This window comes from Equus caballus, chromosome 1 (assembly GCF_041296265.1).
Source record: "Equus caballus isolate H_3958 breed thoroughbred chromosome 1, TB-T2T, whole genome shotgun sequence".
NCBI lineage: Eukaryota > Metazoa > Chordata > Mammalia > Perissodactyla > Equidae > Equus > Equus caballus.
Window position 1 is genome coordinate 9,839,962 of NC_091684.1, and position 14,374 is coordinate 9,854,335.

Consider the following 14,374-nt stretch of genomic DNA (forward strand, 5'->3'; position numbering starts at 1 on the left):
TTTGGGCTGCTGCAAATAGTGCTGCCCGGATCATCCTGCTCCAAGTCTTTTGATGCATCTTTGAATGCGTTTCTGTTGGGCCGATACCTAAAAGTAGACTTGCTGGGCCATAGACCATGAGTATTCATCTTTAGGAAATACTTCTGGAGAGTTTTCCACATTGGTTTTACCAGTTAACACTTCTGCCAGCAGGGTTGCCTCACCCCCTCACCAACGTTTGACATCTGTCTTTGCAGTCATGCTCATATTGGTGGGTGTGTGCTGGCATCTCGTTGTGGTCTCACTTTGCATTTTCCTGAAGGCTAGTGACTAATGCTTACTCATCATTGGAACACTTCTTTTGTGAATGCCTGTTCAGGTCTTTTGCTTCATGTTTTTCTTGTTGATTTACAGGAGGGTTTTTTGTTTGCTTTTCTTGAAAGTAGAATGGATATGAGTCCTTTTTCAGATACATGCATAGCAAATATCTTCTCACACTCCTTGGCCTACCTTTCCACTCTAGTAATGGTGTTTTTTGAATAATAGATGTTCTTAAATTTAATACAGACCATCAGTATTTTCCTTCAGTACTTTTTGTTTCATGTTTGGATTTTTTTTTTTGCCTACCCTGAGATCATGAAGATATTTTCCCATGTTCTCCTCTACTGAGAAAGTTTCCTGTTACACGAACATATTTCCATTAATATTACTTGACTGAAATAAAAATATGAAGTAAGTAATAGTGCAGGTGGTACGTGGACATGGAAAAATTCATGAAGATAATAAGCAAGTGATTGAGTTTTGAGAAACGCTATTTTGAGCCATTAATTCCTTTTTTGGCTTTATAAGCACTATATAAAGAACACACTATTGATTTTCCATGATGATGCAGACATAGTGATTATCAGGTATATTGGATTGCAATACAAATTCATTAATTTATTGGGAAACATTGATTGGGCTTTGGGAATTCAGTGATGAAAACTCATGTTGCTGCCCTGTGACGTTAACAGTGTGGTTTGTACTGTTTTAGGCTGGGGCGGGTAGGCTGAGAGGGATGGGTGTCGGAGGAGGAAGTCTTGGGAGGTTTTCCACTGGGACGACCACTGATCAGTGCTCAGAGCCTCTGAGAGTGCAGGCAGCTCTGGGCAGGCTCCCGGCGTGAGAAGCTTCACCCGCTTCCCTGAGAGTCTCCTCTGTCTGGTCCGCTGGGGCCGGGGCAGGAGACTCTCTGAGCCTGTGCAGCCTTCCAAGCAAAAGACAGCAGCCAGGTTCCAAGGGGCTCAGAAGATTGAGAGCTCTAGATCAGGGCCTGGGCCCCTCTGCTGCCCTGTCGATCAGAGTCTCTAGAGAGGGGTCCGGGTATCTTTTTTTAAGCTCCCTGGGAGCTTCTGATGTCGGGTCAGGGAGAGAAGGCTGCCTGGAGTGCCCGAGAGGAGGGAAGAGCTTTCCAAGGGCGATTAGATAAGGCTGAGATTAGGTCCTTTCCCAAGACCCTGAGGGAGGCGTGCCCTTCTGGGAAGCCAGTGGTGTCTGAGACAGGCAAAGAGCCTCGGCAAACACACTCTCCAGGGCACCAGGAAGCTGCCTCCACACTCTCATTGATCAAAAGGAATGTCAAGTTCAGAAAGGTGAAGGAAAGAATGTCATGAGTCAGAGCTATTCGATTTATAGGCGACAGTGAAAGTGAAGGTTCAGAACCGCTGTGAGCTTGACCCTGCCGCTGCTCTGGAGGTCGTGAAGAATTCCTTGCTCCATTTCCAGCAGACAGCACAGCAGACCAGATAGCCTTGGGCTCTCAGCTCCCGTCTGCCAACTGGGGACGCCTGTCCCAGCTCCTCTTCCTTTCTCTGGTGTGACCCCAGACACCACCAAGCAACCTGCATTTGTATTATATTCTTTTTTTTTTTTTTTTTTTACAATTTTTAAGTTATTTTATTGAGGTCATATTGGTTCATAAGATGGTGTAAATTTCAGGTGTACATTGTTATATTTCAGCTTCTGCATTTGCAACAGCCTGGATGGCCCTTGTGGGTATTATGCTAAGTGAAATAAGTCAGATAGAGAAAGACAAATACTGTATTATATTCTCGAGTTTTCAAGTCAAACAGAGCAGGTGTAAAGATTGTGCCTGGAATTTAATGTCCACTTGGTTTTCAAATTCTAACTCAGACACTTAGGAGCTGTGTCACTCTGTTTAAGCCTCCTCGAGTCTTTGTTTATGTGTAAAACAGGGATAACAGTGCCCCTCTCTCACGGTCGTTATGAAGATTAAATGACAAAATGTCTTCAGAGGGTCTGGCTCCCTGAGTTGCTAGCACATTAGCCCCGTTGCTCCCCAAATCGCTACCCTTTTAAAATAATTTTCACGACTTGACTCTCATAACAGCTGCCCTGACCCCAGAACAGATTTGGGGTAATGGGGGCGCTGTGTTGGGATTGCTGCTCCAGATTCAGAATTCTCACTTCTACGCTATATTCTGACTGTGCCCTGTAACTTCTGGGTCACAGAGACCTCCCTGATATTAAATGCACTGGACGCCAGCGATTTGTTGAAGAGCTGGTGTGCACATGTGGTAGTTTATGGGGGTGATAGGGCAGATGAGGACCAATAAATATATGCCGTAGTGCTAATGGCCACTTTGTAAAGTGGCTGCAGTGCTGGGAATTTTAGCAGGGGGTGGATTTCATTGAGTGTGTGTGTGTCGAGGGGAGGGTGTACAATGAGGCTCAGGATCCCGTCTTTGCCCACCTCCTTAGGGACAGCGCACGGGCCTGGGAAGGGGCGCCGGTTGAGCACAGGGTGTTCTTAGAGAGCTGAGCCACCTTTATGAGAAAAGTAGAGTCATCTTTGATGACTGTCACTCTCTTTCTTCCAGATTATGACACATCTCCAACCTCTAATTAATATCTTCCTGAAGTGTTCTCTTCAGACTTTTTTCACGTCGTCCTTATCCACATGCTTCTCAGGATTAGAGTCTTTTTCCTCTTGGAAACAACAAAAACTTGACTTGATGATAAAGCGTTCTTGTTTGTTTTTGCAGAAGGAGCGGGGGCTGTCTTGAGGGGCTTTCCGCGGCTGCTGATTGGCAGATGGGCCAAGAGCTGAGTCCTTGCTGTGTGTGTTACTGCCAGAGCTGTTTCACTGCAGCCTGGCTGGGGACTTGGAAACCAGAGGAGGGGTGAAGAGCTGGGAATGAGTTTCCCACTGATTTCAAGCACTCTTTAAACCTAGTGATTATCTCCTCAATTGACATTATAATCTTGAGTTTACTACAAGCATATTACAGTTTCAACAAGGACACCATCGCTCCGGGTTCTGGAATTTGACTTTCCAATTGCGGATATTTAAATTAAGCTTTGAAACAGTGGTTTCTCCTCGCTTGTCCTGGATCACCAATGCAGCACTGCTGTCTTCCTCGGTAAAGTTTTCTAAAGGATGAAGAAGAGTCCTCGTTGTTGGAAGGTGGCGTCGTGATTGACAGCCGCTTAGACAGAGACAAGATGTCCCTTTGAGAATTTAAAACCAAAAGAACTCTAACTTCTTGTTCCAGCTTTGCATTGCTTTTGGAGTTCTGTGGCTGGTAGCGTCCGCCGGACTTTTTTGAGAAGAAGTCACTGTGCAGTGTATTCAGCACTCACTATATCGTGTGTGTGCGTGCGTGTGTGTGTGTCTGGCATGTTACTCCAGCGGTTCTTTCAGCAAGAGCCTACGGTTATGATGGACCAGGGGGTAAGTTTTCTAAGTTCTCGTATGTCTGAAGATGTCCTTAGTTACCTTGGCTATTGACTGAGAGTGGGTTCTGGATCCTAATTTCTTTTCCCTCAGCCCTTTGGATGCCCAGGTTCCAGTGAGAAGTCTCGTGTTGGTCTGCTCGTTCCTCTCTTGGTCGTCTGCTGGCAGCCGTGGACGTCCTTTTATACCCTCTGCCCTTCCAGGGTTCTCGTTTTGAGGTCGTGGAGGTGTCCTTGACGTCAGCTGCCTCATTCTGTAGATTTTGTTTGGCTGCTTAACTGCCTTTGGGGTTATAATGGTAGCAGCGGTCCCCCGTTGTGTCCTAAGTCCAGGGAGCAGCTGAGCAACTCAGTTGTGCAGATGTCACCTCCAGGGCTGGGAGGCAGCCTTGAGCGTTGGCCCCAGGTTGTGGGAGCTAGTGGCCACCTTTCCTGGTGTTTCCTGTTCCTTTCTGAATTGCTCTTCAGCCTTTGCCAGCCCAGGGTGCAGCCGGAGGGAGGAATGGCCCCCCGGCCCTTTGCAGATCCCTGAACGACTGGGGACCTCACTGGCTCTCAGTGCTGTGTCAGCACAGGGCCCACCTCGCCCATGGGGCTCTGAGGCCTCCAGACTGTTCTGTATGTTAAAGGTTTCCCACCCTCACCTTTCTCCTGAGGGGCTGAGCTTGCTTCGCAGAGGCTTCTTGATCATCCTGTGTGATTTTCTCTCTAGCGTAGGATTATTCTGCCAAATTTGTGGATGAACCCAAGGAGCAGGAGCAACTCACTTTGCTCATTTTGGGCATTGAAGGGACCTGCTGAAAATCTTGAGGATGATGTTCCCAGGGTAGAAAGAAGAGGAGAAAAATGAGTCCAGTTGGAATATACTGAAATGCTGAATTAAGCGTTTAGTACAGAGAACATTTCAGTACTGTGTATTTTGAATTAATTTAGAATCTTTAAATCAAGGGGTAATTTCCCCATGTCTATTTTCCTGTCCTGTTCTTGAGTGTAGGAAAATCCTTCATTTTTCTAAATGTGGAGATTTCTGTGTCAAGCTTTGAGTACAAGTCATTACAATGGGCCTAGAAACTTTTGTCAGGAACAATGTTATTCTGACCTGGGATTTTTCCCTCATTCATCTTTGCATAAAGGGGTGTAGGGCAGAGAGTTTATGCTTAAACTACTTTTGGTTTTTTTGGTAAAGAAGATTGGCCCTGAGCTAACATCCGTTCCCAGTCTTCCTCTTTTTGCTTGAGGAACATTGGCCCTGAGCTAACGTCTGTGCCAGTCTTCCTCTATTTTGTATGTGGGACATCACCACAGCATGGCTTGATGAGCAGTGTGTAGGTCTGTTCCTGGGATTTGAACCTGTGAAACCCTGGGCTGCTGAAGTAGAGCGCATGAACTTAACCACTATGCCACTGGGCTGGCCCCTTAAACTACTTTATACTTAAACTTTTTGTTAACTACAAAATCTTTTCAGATGTGACTTTAGAAAGGTGGGGAACCCCCAGCTGGTTTAGCACATGCTTTTAGCTGAGCCTAGGGGTCCTGCGTCATGGAGCATGGCCCCCTGTGTTAGGTAGGGACGCAGTAAACGTCTGTTGAACTAAATTTCGTTGATGGTCATGGGAATGGAGTGAAAGTCAATGTAAGACAGATATGTGATGGCAGGCAAGGCATGGAAGCTCTCAAAGGGAAAAATGAAGAGTGGAGAGTTGGTGGAATGGAGAGAAACGTCCCGAGTGAAGACGGCACTGGTGCTGTGTCTCTGTGACCCCTCCTGGGGCCTCTGCCATCTGAGTGTGTGGAGACAGAATGCCGAGGAGGAGGAAGTCGCTGCGGCCTTGGAGCTCCCTCAGGAGTGGACTGTGGATGACACTTGGCACGTGTGCTTCAGCTGTGGCCTTCACATCGGCAGCGACAGGAGCCACCACGGCTTCTGCTGCCACGCCTGACGTATGGAAGGCTGTGGAATAGTCAGTCTCCAAACATGCTCATGAGTGGTGTCCTGGGTTTAAACTCCATCCGTGTGATTTGATTCCTACTAGTGTAGACGGCATCTGTGACATCTCGTGGGTGAGGCCATGGGTGCCCACTGTGGATTGTTAAAGGGAAAGGGAGGGAGGACTCTTACCGAGTCCGAGGGTTACACCCTGTGCTGAAGGGCAGGAAAAGGCTCCCCTCACACAAGGGAGGGAAAGAAACTGGAGAATATCGTGTTATGGAAGCCACAGGGGTGGAGGGAGGGAGTAGCAAGAGGGAGCAGATGGCAGCGAGACCAAGAAGAGGCTGAGGATCCCAAAAGGGCCACCAAATGAGGAGAGCCCCATGATTCGAGACAGAAGCCAGAGTGCAGAATGCAAAAATTCAAGAAGGGAGTGGTGGAGAGCAAGCGGAGATGGAGCTATAGACTCCTGGGGCGGCTGCAAGACCCGACTCCACCTCAACGGCACAAGGCTGCGCTGGCCCTTATGTACCTGCAACGCTGGGCAGGTGACTCCACACGCCTGTCCCGTGAGTGACCGGCATCCATTCCCCTCACTCACAGCACCCCCTTCCCAGTGGGCAGACGTGTGACGAGGCGAGTCGGACTCTGTCTGGGAGGTGGGATGTGAGGTTGAGTGGAGGCCCTTGAAAGATGCGATGCGGGCTGGAAAGTGCTGTGGGAGTCGATCTGCTCCTCTGGCAGTGCACCGGCTGGTGGCTTCTGCTGCCTGGATGACGAGGGCTCTTCTGGCTCCACTCCGCACCTGTCCTGTGTCCCTGCCTTCGTCCCCTCTGAGAGCTTCCTGCCCTCCCTCCAATCATTCCCATTTCTGCTTGCGTTAAATACTGCTGGTTTCTCACAACCAAAGGTGCCCCGCTAACCCCCGTGTGTCAGTAATTGGTGTTGCCGCCAAGGGCCTTGCAGTTTCTCAGTGTAGATCTATCTCTAGCATCTTTATTAATGGCGTGGACGACGGAGGAGGCTGCCAAACAAAACTAAATTCTCTAAAGATGGTGTCTTCTAACAGGGAAGAAAAATCCTTATTAGGATTCCTGGGAGGCAACATTTCCGAGCAGGCCGAGAGCGTGTGTGTTTATCTGGGCTCCCCACCAAAGGCATCGTCAGCTGTGCCGTGGATGGAAGGACTGGCTTTTCTGGCTTGTGATGTCACGTCAACTCAAGAGTGGACAAGAGTGGACATTTGGCTGATGTGGCAGCTGACAGCACCACCGGCTGCCTGGGACTCCACTCTTGCCACGTGTACGTGATGGTCTAGCCCCCCTGAGAGGGCAGCCATCAAGCTTTTGAGTTGATGTTAGACGTGCAGTCAAGAAACAGCCCACTTACGGGCACTTCCTTTTCACCCCTGTGTATCTTGGTGAGAGGATGTGGCGGAGCTTCCACATATCAACAGAAGAGCAATTTTGATCAATATGCAATTTTATTCAGGTAGTTCCTTTTTGAATTAAAATATTAATATACATATGGATGTTTTCTTTTCCTGGAAGAAATGCATTGGATGGCAATTATTGTTGCTTTATTTAACTAGTAAGTAATATATGTGTGTCTGTCTATCTATCTGTCGGTCTGTCTGCCTGTCTCAACGATATAAATGGGAGGTGTTAGCTGGATGAAGTATGTGGACTTCACCACCTGCCCTGTTTTCTACTAAGAAGGAAGTCCTAAGGGGATGGAACATTCAATGTGGCTGTGAAATAGGTTCATTGAATTGGCGGCAGATCCGTTTTGTGTTTCTGTTGCTTGATTATGGGAATGTTGGGGACCTGAACTGAGCACCAGGAGAGGTGGGACAGAACCAGCGCCCTGTTTCCACTTAGGGTCTGAAAGCAAAGCTGGCACATCTGCCATAATTGAGACACGTAGAGGCCATTCCCAGGATGCACAGAATTGTCTAACAGAACCGTGGCCCGGTCAACTTGGGGTCAAGGCTGGGGAGATGCAGTTATTCCTGAGGATGCTGATGTGCCTGGACATGTGCCTGGACGCCCAGGCGAGCTGGGACAAGGAGAAGGGGATGAGGGGAGCCAGGAGGAGAGGAGGTTTGAACTGGGAGCAGCAGGGCAGTCTGCGAGCCCAAGGTCAGAGCCAGGCTCCGAGTGGCAGGTTGAAGGACATCCGAGAGTCCAGCTTCCCAGAGAGCACAGGCAGTGACCTTGACCCTCGTGCCTTGCCCTGAATCCCAACCAGGGCCTCTGGTGCGTGCCAGTGACCACCAGGGTCTGAGAGCCTGAAGGGTCCTGGTCCAGAGGGGCAAGCAGCACTGAGAGAAGGTGCCACCTGTCCTGAGGCCAGAGTGGAGCAGCACAGGGCCTTGGGCTCCCCCTGTTCTATAACCTGGGCTTGGGGGCTGAGCTGTGGAGGTGGCAGGAACGCAGAGGGGCAGGTACAGCTGGCTTGCTTCATGTGTGCCCCCCACCCCCCGCTGCATGGCCCCTTCTCAGGCTCACTGCATGGACCCCCCATTGGACACATGACGCCCCACTTGTGGCACAGCCACCTCTCGCAGAAGCCAGCTGGAGCATTATTGCTCATGGTGCCACCTGAAGCCTTGCGAGTTCTCCTGCAGTGTCTGGCTAGTGGCAGCAGTACCATCACCTCCCTCCTCATGCTCCTCGCCCTGCTGGCACCTGAACCTCTGCCTCCCCAAGCACAGCACAGATGGCTGATAAATATTTACCAAGCCAGGCAGCCTCCCGGCAGGTATGGACAGGGCCAGGGAAGCAGCGTGGCTTGTTTGCAAGCCAGGAGCTGAGAATCTGGAGGCTGGCATCTGAGGTCCAGCTCTGCTGCTGGCAGAGACGCCTTGGATGGCTTGCCTCAAGTCTCGAGGCCTCTGTTTCCTCTTCTGAGAAGTCAAGTGGAAGACTTGAGGGCATCTCAGGTCCTGGAGGCCTGGATTCCTCTGGCTGCAGCCCTTGGGCAGACTATCTTACCCCAGGGCCCACAGAGCACCCCAGTGACTGCTGTCTGCCCAGCCTCCTCCAGCCTCCAGAGGGGCCTTTTCCCTGCAGGGGTTTGTCTTGGATGGACAGATACCTCCACGTCCCCAGGTGACCCTGCGATCCCTGGGCACACTCCTATCTTGGCAGTGACTACACAGCTTTTTAAATTTGCTTCTGTTACATTAGAGGTTTCCAATAATTCTAGTAGAAATAGATTTGTTCACTTCTACTCCGGAGTTTTTATTTTCTTTCTCCAGGGTCAGATTTGAAGGAGATAGCATCACTTGGAGATTTCCAGCCCCGTGGCAGGGTGGGTGGTGAGAAAAGCAGCCCAGAAGTCAGGAGGCCTGGGATCCGGCCCCAGGGCTGCTGTTAAAGCTCTTATCCATGGGGACGGTGGGCTGGACCAGGAGAATGGCCAAGGGCCTGCCCGGTGCCTGCAGCTTATTCCAGGGGCAGCTTGGACCAGACTGTGTGGAGTAGCCGTTCTCAGAATTACTAGCCTTGTCAAGAATGGAAGACAATAGATTTTTTTTTCTATTTATATTGCTCTGCTCATTAGCATGCACAATAAAAAGGCCAGAATTGCTGAAGCAAAATCAACCAATTCTGATTAATTTGCAGAGCTCATTGGGATCACTCCAAAATTTCTAACCAATAACGCTCCCTGGCTGTGTCACGTTGTGGAAGGAGCCTTAATTGGAAACAGCCACAGACAGTAGCATGGACAGCGACAGAGAGAAAGAAGATTAGAGCAAAAACACCCAGAAAGGAAATGCCGACAAGAAAGAAAATTGGCTTAGTGTTTGACAGCTGAGTCGACAATGTTTGTGTGGAAACCCCGGGCATACCAGAGGGTGGGGCTGCCATGAGGAGAGGGAGTTCAGGAAAAACGGAAAAGCACGTGGCCAGATTTAGAAAACCAGGCACTTGTTTCTTTTAACATCTGTCCTTGTTTTTAACAAGCATTGTCCTTTCCAGGTTGCCCACCTCTTGGTCTGGAAACCTTAAAAATCACAGACTTCCAGCTCCATGCATCCACTTCGAAGCGCTACGGCCTGGGGGCGCATCGAGGGAGACTCAACATCCAGGTACCAGGGCCGTGGGAAGGCTTCTGCGTGTGCTGCTGGGCGCTCTGGTTGTAGACACAGCGATGGCTCGTTGAGCTTGGGTCAGGTGGCATGCATGATGTTTACAGTGCCTCAGCCCTGATTCTCCCAGCGGGAAGGACAATGCTGTGGAATCCTCATTTCACAGAGAGAGCTCTGAGACTCAGGGTGGGTGTCTTCTCCAAAGACTACTTAGTGGAAAGGATGCTGCCAGTTCCTGGACCCAGGTTGGTCCGCCTCTGGCTCTTGAGCTCTTCCCCTCTAGTCGTCTGTCTGGAAAGGTCAGGAGGAGAACCCAGAACACCTGTGGGCATGGGCAGGCAGTGGCATTTGTCCTCTGTTGCCTCCCTGCCAATGCATCTCACCTCCCCTCTACACACACCTCTTCCAGGCTGTTCTGTGGCTCTCCCCAGGCCAAACCCTTAGTGGCTCTCCAGGGCCTGGCACATCATGGCTGGCTTTCCTCCCTGAGACTCAAGGGCCACCATAACCTTGGCCCTCGCTGCTGTCGAGGTCCTGCTCCCGGAAGGGGAGCCCCTCGTTGACACTCTGTACACCCTGCAGTTCTTGACTCCAGGCCTTTTCTCAAGCAGGTCCCCCTACCTGCAACTCGCTTCCCCTGCCCTACCCCACCCAGTGAAAATCCTGCTTCCTCCAGGGTGTTAGTTTCCTCCTGCTGCTCTAACACATTCTCGTAAACATAGCCCCTTCTGCAACACAAATTTATTCCCTTACAGATCTGGAGGATAGAAGTCTTGTTGGGCTAAAATCAAGGTCTGGGCAGGGCTGTGTTCCTTCCGGAGTTCTAGGGGAGAATCCCGTTTCTTTGCCTTTTCCAGCTTCTAGAGGCATCCTATTCTTGCTCGTGGCTCTTTCCCTCTTCTAAGCCAGCAATGGCAGGTTGAGGCCTTCTCAAGCTGCCGTCTCTCTGGCTGTTTCTTCTGTCTCCCTCTTCCACTTTTTAAGGACCATTGTGAGGACCTTGGGCCCACCTGGGTAATACAGGATCATCTCCCATCTCAAGTGACCTTAATTGCATCTGCGACCTTCATTTCTCTTTGCCACATAACCTTAGTATTCACAGGTTCTAGGGTTAGCACGTGGATGTCTTAGTGGGCGATGGGGCGTCATTCTACTGGCCCATCCACAATGCCTTTTCCCTCCTGCTCCAGCTCCTGCTGATCCGTCCCTTCTCCATGTAGCATTTGATCATGTGCTGTCCTGTGTGGTTCTCTAATGTTTTAGTTTTCTTTCTCCAATTACTCTATAACTATGTGGTTTCCAAACCCTTTTGCATGTGCACCATCTCATCTAGGCTTCTGGGCGGGGGTGGTCTGTTCATCCCCGAGACGCGGGATGGCCATCAAGGCTAACAGCTTCTGCGCGGCAGAGCCAACACCTCATTCCCTCAGTGGTCACTGTAAATGTGCTTTGGGCAGCCGCTGTGCTGGGAACTGGACAGGAGTGGCTGAGGCCCCTCCCCAGGGAGGTCATGGGTTTAGCCGCATCTGAGCGGAGCTCTGACTCCAGGCTTCTCCTCTTCCCTCCTCCCTCGACACTTGACCGCATCAAAGAGACTTTCAAACCACTCAACCATCACTGCTTTTCTGTTCAGACGAATTCAGGTAGAACGTTTCCAGAACTAACTTTAATGAAATCCAAAGGTTGATTTATAAATATTCTTTCTCTTTTTAAAATAACAGCTGTTAAGAAACATTTGGATGTGTACAACTGGACACTGTATTTGATAAGAGGATGGACGCTCAAAGGTTGAGCAGGCGTGACAGTTGATAATCTCGGTGACTCCGGCACCTTGCATGGGTTCCAGTCTTCTGAGTAAATGAAGTCAGGCCCAAGCAAGGCTAGATCAGATGGGCGTGGGGCTGTTTTGGGCATTAATGAGTGGTGCTGTCATCGGGGCAGGGGTTGGGTTGTGTCCTTCCGGTTGGGACGTCCCCGGCAGAGTGGATGGCAGGGTGTACAGCACGGGCATCCATGTTGGGCGTGTGGAGTTCAGATCTTGGCCTTGGCATGTCTAGATTTTGGGATCTTTGGAACTTTGATCTCACATCTCTGAGCCTCATTTTGCCTCATCTGAAAAATGAAGATCCCAAGCGCTCACAGGATTTGTTGAACAGTGAAATTAGGTGATTTATAATTTTAGTTTTTTTTTTTTTTTGAGGAAGGTTAGCCCTGAGCTAACATCTGCTGCGAATCCTTCTCTTTTTGCTGAGGAAGCCTGGCTCTGAGCTAACATCCGTGCCCATCTTCCTCTACTTTATATGTGAGACGCCTATCACAGCATGGCTTGCCAAGTGGTGCCATGTCCGCACCCGGGACCCGAACCGATGAACCCCGGCCGCTGAAGCAGAATGTGTGCATTTAACCACTGCACCACTGGGCCGGCCCCTGATTTATAATTTTAAAACATTGACTGGGTCATTTCACTCCTCTGCTTAAAGCCTCCAGTAGCTTCCAGGTGCTCTTGGAAACTCCCTGCTTGGCCCTGTGCGATCTGCGCGTCCCTCCCCGACCCATGGCTGACTTACTTCCTCGGGTGTTATCTGCCCCTCCTTGAGCGGAAGCCCCAGGTTAGAAGGGCTTTGTCTCCCTTCCCCACCCCGAGCCCAGAACGGTGCCCCGAACACAGGACATGTACAGAGGATGTCAGGTGAAGGCAGGTGGAGGTTACTCACTGCCCTGCCTTCATGGGGCCATGCAGGAGGCCCTGCTCGTGGACCAGTCATCCAGCAGGGGGCAGCCGGCTGGGCTGTCCTTATGTCCTGATCATCTTCCTGCCTCCTTCATCCTTCGCCCAAGGGAGGCACACCCCAGGGAGAAAGCACACTCCCCAGGCTGAAAGCATTGCAGACACACTCTCCTGCCTCCAATCAGGGTGCAAATCAGGGGGGTGATTGAAAACCACTTCAGTGAAAACCACTTCAGTGCTGCTTGTCCTAATGGAGATTCATCTTTTCTTCAGTGATGTATCATTTTCCCAGATGCCCTCTGCCAAACAAACCTCTGCCCCTGCCCTCAGAATGTGAAGTTGCTCCTTTAGTGGCGGAGTCTAGGCCAGCCACCCCCGTGGGTGACGTGGTGTTAACCACAGAGAGTGGAGGGTTACTTGAAGCTTGTGTGAGGGGCTTCTGTATGCCACTCCCTCACGGGGAAATCATGACTAGGTTGGGGTCCCTCTGTGCTTCGTACCTTCCAGAATCAGCGCCAGAGGAAGCCTGATTCCACCATCACATGTGCTCCAAAATGCATCTTCCCACACGTATGGGTTGAAACGCAGTTTAAAAATAACCATATCTTGTCTCTCATATGAGTATTTCGTAGGCGTATGAAGCTAATGGGATTTGATGTGTGAGAAACACCAAGATATCCGGATTAGAAACTGTGGTTAAATGCCGTTGTGCAGGGTGTGAACGAGATTCCTCCAGCCCGGCCTGCTGGCCTGGCCCTGCGGGCACCCATGTGGTCCACCCAGAATGCTCAGGGTTGCAGGCTTGACGCACCTCCTGGTTCTGCTAATGAGCTGAGTGGCTTTAGGCAAGATGCCCGACTTCTCTGAGGCTCAGTGTCTTCATCAGTAAGGTAGAGGTCCCACCACCAGCACTGCCACCTTCATGGGGTGTGAGCATCAGAAGGAGTAAAGAAAGAGAATTGTCGTCAGCAATTCTCAGATGCCGTATTTGTGTCCGTTACAATGCATTCGCTCAGCTGGCCATTGTGAAGTGCCGGTTGTGTGCTGGGAAGTGTGCCAGGCCTTAGAAGAGCAAAGATGGAAAGCTCCCGTTCATTCCCTTTCCTCAAGATGCTGAGTCTCCAGCGGAGAGCGGGGATCGGCTCTGGTAGGTACTGGCATTGTGCTGAGCACTTTCGAGCATTGTTTCGTTTATTCCTCCACGTGAGACAAGTGCTATTATTATTATTACCTATATCTTATAGAAAACGGACATGTGGACCGGAAGAGTCACTTGGTTAAGATTTCCTGGGGGAGGCAGGATGTGGAGAAGCTGCTTTAATCCGGGAGTCCTTGATCCTCCATTAAACTGCCCCAGGTCACCAGATAGAGTGTCCCAGGCACATCTGGGTGATGATTAAACCGTGTGCATCTTTCTTTCCTGACAATGATCTGACATTGATTTACTCCTCTGTCACCCTCACCAAATGGTAACCTTCTTGCAGGGGATGTGAATTTTGTTTTTGTGGGTATTCCCACATTGTCTCATCACACTGTCTGCACATATGTATGTGCCTAATAGATGTTTCTAGGTAGTTGTGGAACCCCGTTTGCAAGCCCCTGGTCTAACTGTGCTCTTGTGGCTTATAATCATGAAGAAGCTCTGCAGGGACCAAGGGTGAGCGGCCGGGGCCGGGACCCCCCAGGGAAAGGGCTGGCGGCGGGAGGGGGCATGGAGAGCAAGCCTTCTAGAGTGGCACTGAGTGTGGAAAGCTCTGGAATTGCTGCTGGGGCTATTGAAGGGCTTTGATGTCCACTCTGAGAATGTTCCAGGTGATCAGTCACCTCCTTTCTGATTAATAAAAAGTGTCAACATGCCTTTCTGCAAAAAAAGCCCCTGTATACAGTGTGTATAGTGCTGCGACGG

The 14,374-nt window shown here is 50.3% G+C and overlaps 1 protein-coding gene across 2 annotated transcripts in view; it reads left to right on the plus strand.

Annotated features, from left to right (window-relative positions):
* Positions 1-14,374, plus strand: part of CPXM2 (carboxypeptidase X, M14 family member 2) — a 130,471-nt gene that overhangs the window by 23,005 nt on the left and 93,092 nt on the right. For both annotated transcript variants that reach the window (XM_014733353.3, XM_023637665.2), the window contains exon 3: positions 9,631-9,740. In XM_014733353.3, coding sequence (XP_014588839.2) covers positions 9,631-9,740 — 110 coding nt within the window. The remainder of the gene's footprint in view (positions 1-9,630; positions 9,741-14,374) is intronic.